The 15,009-nt window shown below is 47.4% G+C and overlaps 1 protein-coding gene across 1 annotated transcript; it reads right to left on the bottom strand.

Annotated features, from left to right (window-relative positions):
• Nucleotides 1-1,980: 1,980 nt before the first annotated feature.
• LOC128409034 (E3 ubiquitin-protein ligase TRIM39-like) lies at nucleotides 1,981-14,546 on the bottom strand. The gene is made up of 8 exons (XM_053379207.1): nucleotides 14,357-14,546; nucleotides 11,760-12,179; nucleotides 7,927-8,178; nucleotides 7,712-7,734; nucleotides 5,705-5,820; nucleotides 3,778-3,804; nucleotides 3,105-3,131; nucleotides 1,981-2,765 (listed from the first exon to the last, which is right to left on the bottom strand). The coding sequence occupies exons 2-8, from the start codon at nucleotides 12,165-12,167 to the stop codon at nucleotides 2,029-2,031; spliced, it is 1,590 nt and encodes a 529-aa protein (XP_053235182.1). The 5' UTR covers nucleotides 12,168-12,179; nucleotides 14,357-14,546; the 3' UTR covers nucleotides 1,981-2,028.
• Between the last annotated feature and the right edge of the window lie 463 nt (nucleotides 14,547-15,009).

Below are 15,009 nucleotides of genomic sequence, written 5' to 3'. Positions count from 1 at the left end.
TTCAGGATGAGAACAGAAATCGTGCTCTGGTGGCGTGGCAACAGCAGGAGGCCCCATTAGCTAAAGTGGTACCTCAGGTTAAGAACAGACCTCCAGAAGGAATTATCTGTGGGATTGAGTGTAGGTATGTTTGAACATTTTTAAGGATTGTATGAAATGTATGTTTGTATGCTTATATATTCGCAATATGTGTGTATTAATGCTGAATTATTTTACTAATAAAAACTTTTCCAACAAAAATGAAGGAAAAAAACAACTTCGCTTCAGGATGAGAACAGAAATCGTGCAGCGGCGGCACAGCGGCCCTATTAGCTAAAGTGGTGCTTCAGGTTAAGAGCAGTTTCAGGTTAAGAACGGACCTCCAGAACGAATTAAGTTCTTAACCAGAGGTACCACTGTATATACCTGAGCCTACGATGAAGGGGTTCATAGTAATAACACACCAAAAGGGATGGTCTTCTCCCATAACCACAGCCTTGGACTCCAAATTCAGGCTTGGCATTCTCTCCACCATTCCATCCTGCTAGTTCACATAGCTATCTCCCCTAAAATGGCTTTATTTCTTCTATCAGAGAGTAGAGCCCCCACAATTCATCTGCCACAGATCCCCTTCCTCTGCCCTCCTTACACCTAACCAGGATAGCCTGGCTTGATTTGAACACTTCCTGAAGCTGGGAATTAGGAGTCTGGCACCCAGTTTTACACCCACCAAACACTACCATAGCATAGGCTGACCTGCCAAACTTAGCTATGTCCCTGTGGCGTTTGCACTCCTAGGTGTGTGACATCATACTGGGTCATAAGGAAAGGGTTAACTAATTGTAAAATGAATAACCAATAGGAACCCAAGGGGAGGAGTTAGGGTTGTTAAGAAGTCAGTCTGAAGTTAGAGAAGGGAGAGGGAGGAAGTCGGTGGGTTGGGCAAGTTTGATGTGGGAGTGAGAGAATCTGTTAAGAGGAGTCAGTTAAACAGTTGAGATAATCAGTCAGAAGGTATTAGGAAGGTATAGGCCGGTAAAGAAACTAAGGTTAAGAAACTGACAAGAAAAATTATCTGAAACCACAAACTTGTTAATGCTTATAAAATAAACTTGTTTATTTGGTTTAATGTTAACAACTGTCTGGACTCAGTGTGTACCCAAAAGTAACAGTTTGGTGGCAGCGGGAACAGGGATCAATAGACCGTCAAGCGTCTGGGGAGCCTGTGTGATCGCCAGTCATGTCCCCTCATATTGGGAGGAAATAGGTAATCAAGCTTTTTGTTGTGTTCCAGCCTACCTCCGCTGAAGCTGTGAAGAGGGCTGAGCTGGCTGCTCCACAACATGGCTCTCACCAGCCACTCCTGTACCAATAACCTAGGAAGTCTCACCACTTTATAACTTGTTTTACTGCCTGTGCAACTTTCCTGACTGGTGTTTGGAAAAGCACATGAACTGGACCTTTGAAGAGTTTGTAAGTAAACTAATCTTTAACTTGCTAAACGTCTGGCCTTTTCTTAGGCTGGAGAAAGAGGGAAATTTTGGAATGGTTTATTTTAAAGGTGTAACAACATATATTCACATTTCACCTTGCTGCATATTTTGTTACTTTAAATCTCTGCTGGGGTTCTCACCAAGAGTCCTTGCCCCAAACATGATTCTTGGCATACAGGAATTCTTTTTTTTATGCATTTTTGCCTGGCTGGGTTCATTTTTTTCCTGGCAGGGTTTCTGTGCCTATAAAATCACACAAAAGTGGGGTTGGGACTCAACACAGCAACTGTGTTGGGCCTGAATCTACTGAATCATTCTGTGTAACACAAAGAGCCTGTTCCTCTTTTTATTTTATCTCAATAAATGGTCATTTCAAAGGTACAGCCACACAAGGAAGACTCCAAAACCAGCCTACTTCATTTGTAGGTGGAATATTCCAAGATCTGCGATGAGGAGCTGGAAATCCTGCCATTTAGACTGTGCCCCCCCCCCCGGCTTCTTATACAACTACAGAAGAGGAACGGGGAAACCTGTGGTCCTCTCTGATGTTGCAGGATCAGAACTCCCACCATCCCTGATCAATGTGGAACGCTTCTGCGGCTGGTGGGCCTTGGAGTCTAACATCATCCAAGAACCACCGGTTCCCCGTCGCTGTTCTGGCGTTATCATTTCCGTTCACGGCAGCGGGTCTCCGAGGCCAGCACTTCAAAGCCGTCCCGCAGCTCCTCACTTGGAAAAAGGGCCGGAGCTTCTCCTCAGAGAACGACCCCGTGTGGTAGGTGAAAATCAAATCGTCGGTGTCGGCGTCAGAAAACTGCACCTGACCCCTTTCGTAATCCAGGGACACGCGGATCTTCTGGGGATCTCTCACCAAGGCCAAAGGGGTCGGTGCAGGGAAGGTGAAAGCGAAGAACTGGCAAGGCATAGATGGGCTGCGGGAAAACCTCCCCACCGCCCACACCCCTTCGTTCGTATGGGTGCAGATAACGCCTTTCCTCCTCATGGTGTCTCGGGCGACCCCCACGGCCCACATTGCCCTCCCCCAGGTTTCCACCTCCATCACCCACCAATGTTTCCCTGCCGTGAACCCCTCCTGGCCCAGCACACAGAGCTCCCCGTTAAATCTCTCTGGGTTGTCAGGGAGGTTCCCCGTCGCCCCTCTGTTGTTGCTCTTCTTCTTCTTCTTCTTCTTCCCCCCCTTCCTCTTCTTCTCCACCTCCCACCACACACTCTTCAAATCTTCAGAGACGGTAAGGCAAGGGTGTGCGGTATTTGGATCGAGGGTGACATCCACTGCAGGAGAAAAGAGGGAAGAGGATGCCGGGTGGCGGTGTCAGGAGTGAGACGGAAGTAAATCACACTATCTGCGCAGGCTTGGCAGGGCGTCCGGCCTACTGAACACAGAAGCTCATGCCTGCTAGGGTCTCACTCCATGGATCTGTTGCCAATACTAAAAGCCCCACTTCCCCACAGCCTTCCACATTCTCCCCTCTCCAGCGTTTCCCCCCAAGCAATCTGAGACTAAGCCTTCGTGAAGCCTGCTGTGGCTCCACCCATTTCAGCCCTCTTCTGGTCCTAAGAACCATCCAGTCTCTCCCACCCCCACGTTACCCAAATCATTCCCCGAGTTACCTTTGTTCAGGTCTTGCATCAGAGGAGCTGTGGCAGGGAGGAAAGAGTGACAAGTTTGGAGACAGATTAGCACTAAAACCAAAGCAAACCCTCTCAAAGAATTGTAGAGTTGGAAGGGACCCTCCCTCAAGGAATGTCGACTAAAGCATCCATGACAGGTGCCCATCCAACCTCTGCTTAAATAACTCTAAGGAAGGAAAGCCAACCACCTTCTGAGATATGAAATGGATTACTTTATTTTCCCTTGTGATCTCCATGTTCCAAGATAATTTCCTTCACTAAGGGAGCCTCACCTAGTGCCATCATTACAGGCACCAGGCAAAAACATTCCTCTTTACCCAGGCTTTTCACCATTCAATACTCTATGGTCTGTTAAAGCTCAGGGGGGACAGGGACCTGTTAATATTATTATTATGCTTTTCTGCTGTCATTATGCTTTGTATTAGGTTTCGTAAAATGCTTTTACAACACCCTAGCATCTTTTGATAAAGCTGGACTATTCTAACATGTGTGTTGGTGCAATAAAAACATCTCACATTATAGTGCAACTAAATTTAGCATTTTAATTGATTTTCTGTTGAAGGGATTCATTGCTGGGGGAAGTCCCCCACCCCCCCTTTCTATGGACAACACAAAACACCCATCTTCCATCAAAAATGTCTGAGAGAATTACCTGTGTCTTGAACTTGCTCCAGAGATGCTGATGCAGAAGAAAAGACAGGAAAATAAATAAATCAGATAATATATACAGGAAGTTGTTTTGGAAACAAAGAATCTCAGCAGTTTCACATTCAGGTTCACACTCCCTTAAACGGGATTGTCATTAAATTCAGTGGGGTTTACTTCTGAGTAGACACGTATAGGACTGTACTATTACATCAGCACTTTTTCGTGTTTACTTATAAAAATATTTGTAGATTGCTGTACCATACGGTAAAGGCCGAAGCAGTTTCCAACCACACACACGCAATGAAGACCAGGTTAGTACTTAAAGCCAGAGATCAAATATTTCAGAAACACCTTTTCTTAATTGCCTGTGTTAAGCTTGGAAGCACAGGAAAACAGGAAAGTTTTCATTGTGTCCAAAGGTTAAAAACAGCAGCCACCTCCAGGCCTCTATCTCTGCAGGACACATCCTCTCCTAGTCATCTGCTCAGACACTGAGGTCCAGTGCCGAGGGCCTTCTGGTGGTTCCCTTGCTGCAAGAATCCAAGTTACAGGGAACCAGGCAGAGGGCCTTCTCGGTAGTGGCACCCGCCCTGTGGAACGCCCTCCCACCAGATGTCAAAGAGAAAAACAACTACTTGACTTTTAGAAGACATCTGAAGGCAGCCCTGTTTAGGGAAGCGTTTAATGTTTAATAGGTTATTGTATTTTAGTGTTTTGTTGGAAGCCGCCCAGAGTGGCTGGGGTAACCCAGCCAGATGGGCGGGGTATAAATAATTTATTATTATTATTATTATTCATCTAGGTTTTTTGCCTGGCTGGAATGTGCCACTCAACTCTGACCATGCCTGCCAGCATGTCTGGGGGATGGTTGGAAAAGAATCCACGAAGGTGTGTGGAAACTAGCCTTCTGTACCAACGGCAAGATTAACATTCATTGCTCTGCCTGCTTTTGCCTCTGGAAAGATGGCCGTAAGGGAGTGTGGCCCCTGGGCTACCCCACCCGATTTAAAATTAAGATTATGCTGCTTGCAATAATGTTTTGCTGCTTAAATTTGAAGGCCAGGTTAACGACAAGGAGATGAAAGGGAAGTCACAAAGAGGACTTTGAAGCAGCAAGAGGCGACACTTTCCATGCGAATCGGGTGCATTTTCACTTATACTTAAGGTTCCCAAACAAATGATGTTGCTTCGATCTCTTGTTGACTAGGAGAAACACTGTGTTCCGATGTCCCTCCTTGCAGAATAAGGTGGGCCTGGCTCTGAAAGTTTCTCTTCTTCAGCAAGAAATGGACAGCTTTCGGAATGGAATGGTGAGGGGGAGTTTTAAAAGTAAAGTCACTTATACACCAGTTTTTCCTCCTCAAAATGGCTTCCATGATAGTATAAGCAGAACCTTGCTTCTCTGCTGATGCGGAACCAAAGGGGGAAAAGATTTTTTTTTGAGATGTCTCCTCAGACATTCTGCGGAATCTCATAGGGTAGGACAGGTTAAGGAGTGAGTTAATTCTCCATAAGTTGGTACAAAATGCTTTTCTTTCCAGGGTGCATCTGCAGAATACTCATGGCTGTCTTATCTCTGTTCCTGTGTGGCCAGGCACATAGTTCTGGCCTATACCATAAGCTCCAATTACAGCATTCTGTGGTACTGTGTGGTGCAGAATTGTAGAGAAGGATTTTTGGAAGACGGAAATGGAAAGACTTGTGAAGAAGAAACAGAAGACTAAACTTGCAGGGCTTTGAACTTGCATTTTAAGCAAGAACTATGAAAGCTGAAAGCCCTCTCTGGACTCAGGGGGTTGGACTCGATGGCCCTTGTGGTCTCTTCCAACTCTATGATTCTATGATTCTATGACTCAGAGAGAGGCCTTCTTGAAGCAACTGTGTTTTGTGTTTACCAAGTAAAGCAAACCCTGCTATGCTTTTGGCGGTACCTTTATACTTCTCCGTAGCCTTTTCCAGCGCAGAACTTTTCTCCACGGCGATTTTGAGCGTCTCGTCCCACCAGTGAGAAAGGTCCGATTCGTGCTCAGATGCTTTCTTCTCACACCTGGAAGGGAACGCGGGTCAATTTTAAATAACAGCAGCAGACTACAGCTCTCGAAACATTAAACAAGAGGGCTGAGCTCTTACTCAAGATGTACTTAGCGGGAAGGTGCCCTAAACTACTGTTTCGCGGCCTGAGATCTTTTGAGCCAACTGCTTCTAATCCGGTCAAATTCATCCTGAACTGGGACAGCCTCCTATATTTCCTCCTCTATCACCTGTCCACCCTGGAGGAGAACCATCTAGATTGGTTATAAAAATTGCCTAGGAAGCTTGCAGGGAAGGGAGAAGCAAAGGCCCAGCGTAGAGAACAAAATACGTGTGTCAAAGGATGAAGCAAACATCAACAGAGGTCGTGTGCAGTTAAGCTACTTGGGTGCAAGCAGGCCACACAAAGCACTTTGAAGCCCCAATAACCAGCTGATGGCACACACGTTTAATTTCACACTGTGCAGGTGAAAATGAGTCCCATGACTATCAATCTCAGGTGACTGGCAGGTGGCCAGGACCACCCCCCCTGCCAGAATGGGGTCATGGAGGGCGGGGAGAGGTAAAGACCTGGCCCACTGGCCTAGACCCAGTCTCCCACACTTGCCTCAGGCAATCTGATGTTCGCCACAGAAGGCAATCAGCTGATCGTTGGTGCATTTGCAGGGCTTCAAAGTGCTGAGTCGCCAGACATTGCAGGCACCCCTTTTTTGCCGACCTGAGTCTTTACTCCGCAGGCGGCAACAGGTATAAGAGCGGGTGGGCCTGGCCTGGCCAAAACGGAAACACCAGCGCAGAAGAAAGCAGGGGCTGATTGCCCAGCGGCAGGGCAGGCACTTCACATGTCTGCATGTTCTTTCCACGGCAGCTTCAATAAAAAGGATCTCGAGTACAGTCGTACCTCGGATCTCAAACGCCTTGGCACCCGAAGAAATCAGTCCCCGAACAATCGAAATCTGGAAGTGAGAGTTCCGGGTTTTTGAATGATTTTGTTCCTGCAGCCAATCAGAAGCTGCGCTTTGGTTTCCAAACGTTTTGGAAGTCGAACAGACTTCCAGAACGGATTCTGTTTGATTTCCAAGGTATGACTGTATAGCAGAGGACTAAGTCTAAAGGGGAAGGGACGCGGGTGGTGCTGTGGGTTAAACCACAGAGCCTAGGACTTGCCGATTAGAAGGTCGGCGGTTCGAATCCCCGCAATGGGGTGAGCGCTTGTTGCTCGGTCCCTGCTCCTGCCAACCTAGCAGTTCAAAAGCACACCAGAGTGCAAGTAGATCAATAGGTACCGCTCCGGCAGGAAGGTAAACAGCGTTTCTGTGCACTGCTCTGGTTCGCCAGAAGCGGCTTAGTCATGCTGGCCACATGACCCGGAAGCTGTGCGTCGGCTCCCTCGGCCAGTAAAGCGAGATGAGCGCCGCAACCCCAGAGTTGGTCACGACTGGACCTAATGGTCAGGGGTCCCTTTACCTTTAAGTCTAAAGGTTAAAAGGCCACTACTCCCTCCTAGGTATCTGAAGGGCATCTCATTGTGAGGCCGTAGAGAAGTCACCCTTTGCGGAGGAAATAAAACTCCAGAACCTTCATCTACTGCCGTTGGAAGGAAATGGTTTCTAACGACTGACTGTACTTCAGAGTGCCTTTACATGGGCCTGTTTTACAGAAATCTGTCCCCCCCCCCAAACGAAACCAAGGTTGTTTCACAGGGGGTGAAAAAGGAGGAGTGTGAGCAAGGCTAGACAGAAAGGGGATTGGGGAGAGAAAGACCAAATTAAAAGAGCAAAGAAATGAACCTCACACAACGCTGAGGGAAACAGTATTGTTTGTTTTCCAGAAACACACCAAAGGGAGCAAATTTCTTCCGCATGAAAGCAGAAAGGGTGTGTGTGAGGAAAAAAAGAGCCACATACCTCGTTAAGGCTCTTCTGATGTCCTGAAAAATAAAAATAAAAAGATAAATGGGTGTCAATTACACCGGCAGGAAAAAACACTGGGCTGTTTTTCGTTCTAATGAGGATTCCCCCCCCCCCCCCCGCCCCTGCTTGTGGAAAACAAATGAATGGACCCAGGTTCATTTTCTTTTTCATTCAAGAGACCTGGAAGTCACCTTTGCATTAAGCCTCACCTGGAGGGATTCCTTCGGGGGCTGGGAGATGTGATATGATGGCTGCACGTTTCTCGCCTCCGTCGCCACGATCAGGTTTCTGAGTCGGGAAAGCTCCCCAGAGAGTTCGGCAAAGTTTCCTTCACCCCTCCTCCAAATTTTTTTCTCCAGATCTCCCAGCTCACCTAACCAGAGACGCTGTTTTGTCCGGAGAAATACCTGCATTCTCTGGAAGGCGGATCTGATTTTCTGCTTCTCTGCTTCTAACTGCGCCTGGGGGGAAAAGATTTCAAAGTGCAGAGGTGGAAAATGAGACTCAGCTGAGGGTCAGTTAGAGACCAGCGACTTTAACTAAGAAGCTCATCAACAACTGGACGGTCATCCACACCCCTAATAATAATAATAATAATAATAATAATAATTTTTATTTATACCCCGCCCTCCCCAGCCAAGGCCGGGCTCAGGGCGGCTAACAAGCAATAATAAAAACAAGGTGAATGAATACAACATAAAAACAAGATTAAAATACAACATTAAAATATTGAAACATTAAAATATTAAAATGCAGCTTCATCACAGGAGGAGAAAGGAAAAGAAAAAAGAAAGAGGGGGAGGGAATCAAATTGGCTCCAAGCCAAAGGCCAGGCGGAACAGCTCTGTCTTACAGGCCCTGCAGAAAGAAATCAGATCCTGCAGGGCCCTGGTCGCATGAGGAAGAGCGTTCCACCAGGCCGGAGCCAGTGTTGAGAAGGCCCTGGCCCTGGTTGAGGCTAATCTGACTTCCTTAGGGCCCGGGACCTCTAGGGTGTTGCTATTTATGGACCTTAAGGTCCTCCGTGGGGCATATCAGAAGAGGCGGTCCCGTAGGTACGAGGGTCCTAGGCTGTGAAGGGCTTTAAAGGTCAAACCCAGCACCTTAAATCTGACCCTGTACTCCACCGGGAGCCAGTGCAGCTGGAAAAGCACTGGGTGAATATGCTCCCATGGCAGAGACCCCGTGAGGAGCCTCGCTGCAGCATTCTGCACCCGCTGGAGTTTCTGGGACAGCTTCAAGGGCAGCCCCGCGTAGAGTGAATTACAGTAGTCAAGCCTGGGGGTGACTGTCGCATGGATCACTGTGGCCAGGTCAGGGCGGGAAAAGTTATTTGTGGCCCTGTATTCTGAAAAGGCTGATATGGGTTATGTTAGACACTTAATGGGGAAACGTCCTGGTTGGTTTCTGGCCCCAGACTTGACAGCAATACATATTTTACTGGTGTACTAGCAAATACGTATCTGAATTTCCCCCCTTCTTCATGATCAATGCTGCTCATAGTTATTCTCGAGCTAGCTTGCTTGGGCAAGAGAGTCAGGAGTTTCCCATTTTATTTTTCCAATTACTTTGCCTCTGCTGAGCTCAAGACTTCAGAGTTTTTCTTAAAAACATCTTTTTTCTTACTGTTTACCTGGACCCTACATCTTGGACTTTACCTCTTGGATTGATTTGATTTTGGGGTTGGTTTTCCCCAGCCTTAACTTTAATCTGAACTGCCATACAAGTGGGGAACTTGATACACGCTGCATATAATTAGTTGGCCTTGTGAAAGAGTTCAGGTGGGGTTGAGCATCCGTTGCCAGTTCTTTCGAAGGCATCTCGGAAAGAAGAGGCAGCAAAACTTAAATTGCAGCTGAATTTTAATCCCGAACGCTGCAATCTTTGCATGCAACGGCTGTGTCACATTGTTTTAACACAACGCAACACATTCACATTTTTAACTTTTCCTGCAATCACGGCCTGTTCTACATTACAGTGGACACTCAGGTTGCGAATGTGATCCGTGCGGGAGGCACGTTCGCAACCCGCGGCAGCACGTCTGCGCGGGTTGCAATTCGGTGCTTCTGCGCAAAGCGTGATTTAGCGCTTCTGCACATGTGCGACCGCCAAAACATGGAAGTAACCCATTCCGGTACTTCTGGGTTTCAGCGCGTCCGTAACCCGAAAAAAACGCAACCTGAAGCGTCTGTAACCTGAGGTATGACTGTACTTTTCATTCAATCACCAAATTATGCTACCTGCGCAGGTCATGTTTTCTTAGATTTCCTTGCCTAAAACTTAAGCTAGTGCATTTTCTAGTTCTCCGAAATTTCTTACATATCATGTTTGCAGTGACATATAAAATCCTACAGTTTAGGACCTGACTATTTGCTGGACTGTCTGCTCCCCTTGTATATATCAACCTTGTGTTTGAGACCAAGTGGAGTCTCTGTCTTACCAGTGCCAGCATTTGCAAAGGATAAAATACGTGAGTGGGTCCTATGCAGAACCTCCCAAATTCTGGAATGACCTCAGAGATCCAGTTGATGCCAACCCTGTTGGGTTTTAGGCATCTTGTAGTGATTGACTTGATCATTTGGTTAAGGCTGGCCTAGGCAAACTCGGCCCTCCAGATGTTTTGGGACCACAACTCCCATCATCCCTAGCTAACAGGACCAGTGGTCAGGGATGATGGGAATTGTAGTCCCAAAACACCTGGAGGGTCAAGTTTGCCTATGCCTGGGTTAAGGTGACTACAAAGTCTTGCAGCTCTCACTGTGCTGTAAATCTGACCTATTGTGGTTTTATTCTGTGAAGCAATCACCTGGTCCCTTCTGGCCAAGCGGTATTGCTCCCTTGAACTTAAAAAAGAACCAGATATTCAATTGCGGGGGGATGCACATAACAGCAGGATATTTCTGTGGAAATAGAGCATTGCTTTGGAATTGGAAGAGCGGTGCCATCTTTGTGGGGTTTGCAGCCAAATCACAAATGCATGTTTTGCTAGGCGTGCAAAGGGCCAGTACACAGAGGGTTCTAAAACTTCCTAGAGAGGACATTATGTGCGCTCATTCCCTGATCTCTTCTGGGTGGGAATTCTGTAACAAATGAAAATATTTTATACTTCCTCCTGCCTCTTAGGAAACTATCTACCATGCTTCCAAAATGACCCAAACACACAGATCTTATTTTGAAGCCAACTTTTGTATGCTGTACCTGATAATTTTTCTTACTTGTATTTGCTGCCTGCTTTGAAATGCAAGTAAACATTTTTTGTTTATCTTACTAAAAACGTGTGGCTCATTCACTGCAATGGGGGTGAAGAGGGGGAGGTTAGCAGACCACAAATAAAAGGTATAAAAAGGAGGTCTGGATTTTGTTGAGATTACATCAGCCTCCTTCCCTGAGGTTAGAAATAAGAACAGTGAAAGGGACAGGATGGGCCACAGCGTATACCAGCATGGCAACTTCTGAGATTTTCTGACAGAGAAGAGATACGGATTATTAATGAGCTGGTTGTATGTAAAACTGAGGATTAAATCTGGTGAAATGTAGGGGTGGGTGACGCTGGGAGATTGGCGGTGTGAGAGGCAGGGAATGTTATGCCATAGGTATCAGAGGGAAGTGTTTCAAAATTAATGATGTGTAGGGCGATGGGATGAATGCATTTTGAAATTATAGTTGGAAAAGTTCTTGTATTGGGAGCAGCAAAGAAGGGAGAAAAATAGAGGGGACATGGCGGGGAGAGTCAGTTTTTATTTTTATTTTAAATTTGGAGACAATTTGTTATAAATTATGGAAAGTCAATAAAAATAACCGGCAAAAAGGTGTTTTAATATGCTTAAAAAAAAATCAAAACAGCGCGTTTACTTTTTGTATTTCTCCCACACATGTGGGATAAGAGGTTTGCGTTTTAATCTACAAATTTAATCCTTAATCCATCTCCTGCGTAATCTTTGCATGACCTTTTACTCCAGGGGAAACTCATAGGGCTGCACAGAACCCTCCAAAAAAGAGCCAGGGCGATTTCCTAGGACCACCTGCCATATCAATTTCTTACCTTGTATTTTACGGAGATCTTGCTTATAGAAGACGCAGCGTGGCCCTGGTCAGCATGCAACCGGTCCCAAACCACACCCATTGGTGCCTGACCATCCCTCCATTTCGGGGGCTCCTGCTGCCTCTGGGGCTCTTCCCACTTTCTCTTCAATCCTTTCCTTTCCTGGAAGTTCCTGACGATCTCGACCATATTTGCCAGCTGACGGTTTGGCCTGAAGTTCTTTTGCTTGATCCTCTCTCGACACTGAGGGCAGCAGGAGTCTACATTGGGGTCCTCCCAAAGTTGGTCAAAGCAGGCTTGGCAGAAGTTGTGCCCGCAAGCGATTGTAACTGGGTCTATGAAGTACTCCAGGCAGATGGAACATGTCGCCTCCTCGCAGAGCCCCTCAATAGCACCCTCGGCTTCCATGGCTACCTCCCCCTGAAGCATAAGGACAAAATTATTAAGTTTCATTTGAGATCTCCAATGCAGACTGCGTGTTTCCTTCTCTAGAACAACCAAGGGGAGTTGTGTTAGCTGGATGGAGCTAGGCTAGAGGATCCCCTTAATCAATCAGTGGTTTGTTTGTTTTTAAGAATAGGATTAGTAACTGCCTATGGGGCCTGTTTTAGGGACGCGGGTGGCGCTGTGGGTTAAACCACAGAGCCTAAGGCTTGCCGATCAAAAGGTCGGCGGTCCCAGCTCCTGCCAACCTAGCAGTTTGAAAGCACGTCAAAGTGCAAGCAGATAAATAGGTACCACTCCGGCGGGAAGGTAAACGGTGTTTCCGTGCGCTGCTCTGGTTCGCCAGAACCGGCTTAGTCATGCTGGCCACTAGTTTTGCTTGACTACTGTAATTCGCTCTACGTGGGGCTGCCCTTGAAGCTGTCCCAGAAACTCCAGTGGGTGCAGAATGCTGCAGCGAGGCTCCTCACAGGGTCTCTGCCATGGGAGCATATTCACCCAGTGCTTTTCCAGCTGCACTGGCTCCCAGTGGAGTACAGGGTCAGGTTCAAGGTGCTGGTTTTGACCTTTAAAGCCCTTCATGGCCTAGGACCCTCGTACCTACGGGACCGCCTCTCCTGGTATGGCCCATGGAGAACCTTAAGGTCCATAAATAGCAACACCCTAGTGGTCCTGGGCCCTAAGGAAGTTAGATTAGCTTCAACCAGAGCCAGGGCCTTTTCAACACTGGCTCCGGCCTGGTGGAACGCTCTGTCTCATGAGACCAGGGCCCTGCAGGATCTGATTTCTTTCTGCAGGGCCTGTAAGACAGAGTTGTTCCGCCTGGCCTTTGGCTTGGAATCAGTTTGATTCCCTCCCCCTCTTTCTTTTTCCTTTCTCCTCCTGTGAAGAGGCTGCATCCTAATGTTTTAATGTTGTATTTTAATCTTGTTTTTTAAATTGTATTTTAATCAACTTGTTTTTATTATTGGTTGTTAGCTGGGGAGGGCGGGGTATAAATAAAATTTATTATTATTATGACCCATAAGTTGGCTGGCTCCCTCGGCCACTAAAGCGAGATGAGCGCCGCATCCCCAGAGTCATCCGCGATAGGACCTAATGGTCAGGGGTCCCTTCACCTATGGGGCCTGTTTTAGTACAACAGCTGGCAAAACACAGGATTAATTTGTTAGCTCATTCCAGTCCCAAACTATTTGGGAGTGGCAAGGAAACCTGTTGCTAGTTAAACCAGGATCCTCCAAAATAATGTGGGCAACACATCTAGCCCCCAAACATACAGGTGACACCTCCAACCCCACCGCCCCATTTTGTGAGACGCCTGGAGATTTCCCTGATCCTAAACCACAGGTTCCTCTTAGCCAGGGGTCAGCAAACTTTTTCAGCAGGGGGCCGGTCCACTGTCCATAAGACCTTGTGAGAGGCCGGACTATGTTTTTTGGGGGGAAAATGAACAAATTCCTATGCCCCACAAATAACCCAGAGATGCATTTTAAATAAAAGGACACATTCTACTCGTGTAAAAACACGCTGATTCCCGGATTGTCTGCGGGCCGGATTTAGAAGGCAATTGGGCCAGATCTGGCCCCCGGGCCTTAGGTTGCCTATCCATGCTCTTAGCCTTTGCCTGCCTCTGAATCAAAGAGCGAAAAAGCCGTTTCTCAAATTATGACATGGGCAGAGCAGGATCTACTAGTTGATTTGAAGTAGATGGGCAAATATTTCAAGATCCAAACTGTTTAATGATGACCCACTCCAAATTAAACTAATGAACTGGGGGGGGGGGAGCTGCCAGGAGCTGGAATAATCAGGAACAGATCTCTAGGTGGAAGGCCCATGTGGTCTATTCCGCACTGAAACTCCAGAACTGCTTTCTACCTGCTGCAATGGTATTTCTTTATGCTCTTTAGTTTTTTTTAATATTAGAAATATTTAAAAAAACAAAGTCAGTCCCACAAATCTTCTGACGTGGGTGGGGGGAGAGGAGAAAAAACTCAAGGCCAAGGAACAAACCCACCTCCCCCTTTGCATTTTAGACCACCTTTCTGTTCCAGTATTTTAAAGTTGCAAACCGCCCAGGCAGGAATGAAGGACATAAATGAAATAAATATTAATTTAAAAAATCTCTTTCGCGAGCACGCAACGCCGGTTCTCACCTGTCCTGCGCGCTGCAGCTGGAGTCTCGTGGGAGCGCACAGAGGATCCGGGATCCGCTCGGAAAGTTCGGACGTTCCCTCCGCCTGCGATTGGCCAGGGCAGCCGAGCTCTCCCGACGTTCCAAGCGGCCCCTCGCCCAATCAGGTGAGAGAGTGGGAGGTGCGGCGCGCTGGGTGGTCCAGGGCGAAAGCACATGGGCGGCAGCAGCAATAGCAGCCCAGCTTTCCGCTTCGGCCCCGGGCGCTGGTTACCCAGGGGGCTGCCTGGTGTGGGGCAGGGCTGTATACGCACGAGAAACGGAAGCCCCCCCCCTTAAGAGCTGCAACGATTCCACACACTGTATTTCGCTTAAGCATATAACCCGATTCCCAAAGGGCGGAGGCGCTTTGCACATGCTCAAGGGCGCTAGTGCTTTCCCCTAGGGATCCACATTGGGGCTCAAGGCTAATACCGAGCGCAGATTTGGAGAGTCGGGGAGGCTTACTGGCACATGGAAGCTCAATAAAATAGCAGGGTTTTGGGTTTTTTTTTTGCACAAACACGCTTTTAACTGAGCCGCTCTCCTGGCTGCAAGGCGGATCCGCATGGCTGTGTTTTTTGCCCCCTATTTTCCTGCTAACTCGAGACGCCATGTGGGGGGTGGGGAAATTAA

Source organism: Podarcis raffonei, chromosome 2 (genome assembly GCF_027172205.1).
Source record: "Podarcis raffonei isolate rPodRaf1 chromosome 2, rPodRaf1.pri, whole genome shotgun sequence".
Taxonomy (NCBI): Eukaryota; Metazoa; Chordata; class Lepidosauria; order Squamata; family Lacertidae; genus Podarcis; species Podarcis raffonei.
Note: the sequence above shows the minus strand (reverse complement) of the source record. Positions and strands in the feature narration are given on the sequence as shown.

What these genes read in the sequence shown, in the direction of transcription:
- LOC128409034 (XM_053379207.1), bottom strand. Translation starts at nt 12,167, where the DNA reads ATGGAAGCCGAGGGTGCTATTGAGGGGCTCTGCGAGGAGGCGACATGT. An exon ending in ATCAGAAGAGCCTTAACGAG is followed by an intron (nt 5,821 to 7,711) that starts GTATGTGGCTCT and finishes GTTCCCTTCCAG; the next exon opens with GTGTGAGAAGAAAGCATCTG. An exon ending in GGAGCAAGTTCAAGACACAG is followed by an intron (nt 3,132 to 3,777) that starts GTAATTCTCTCA and finishes TCCCTGCCACAG; the next exon opens with CTCCTCTGATGCAAGACCTG.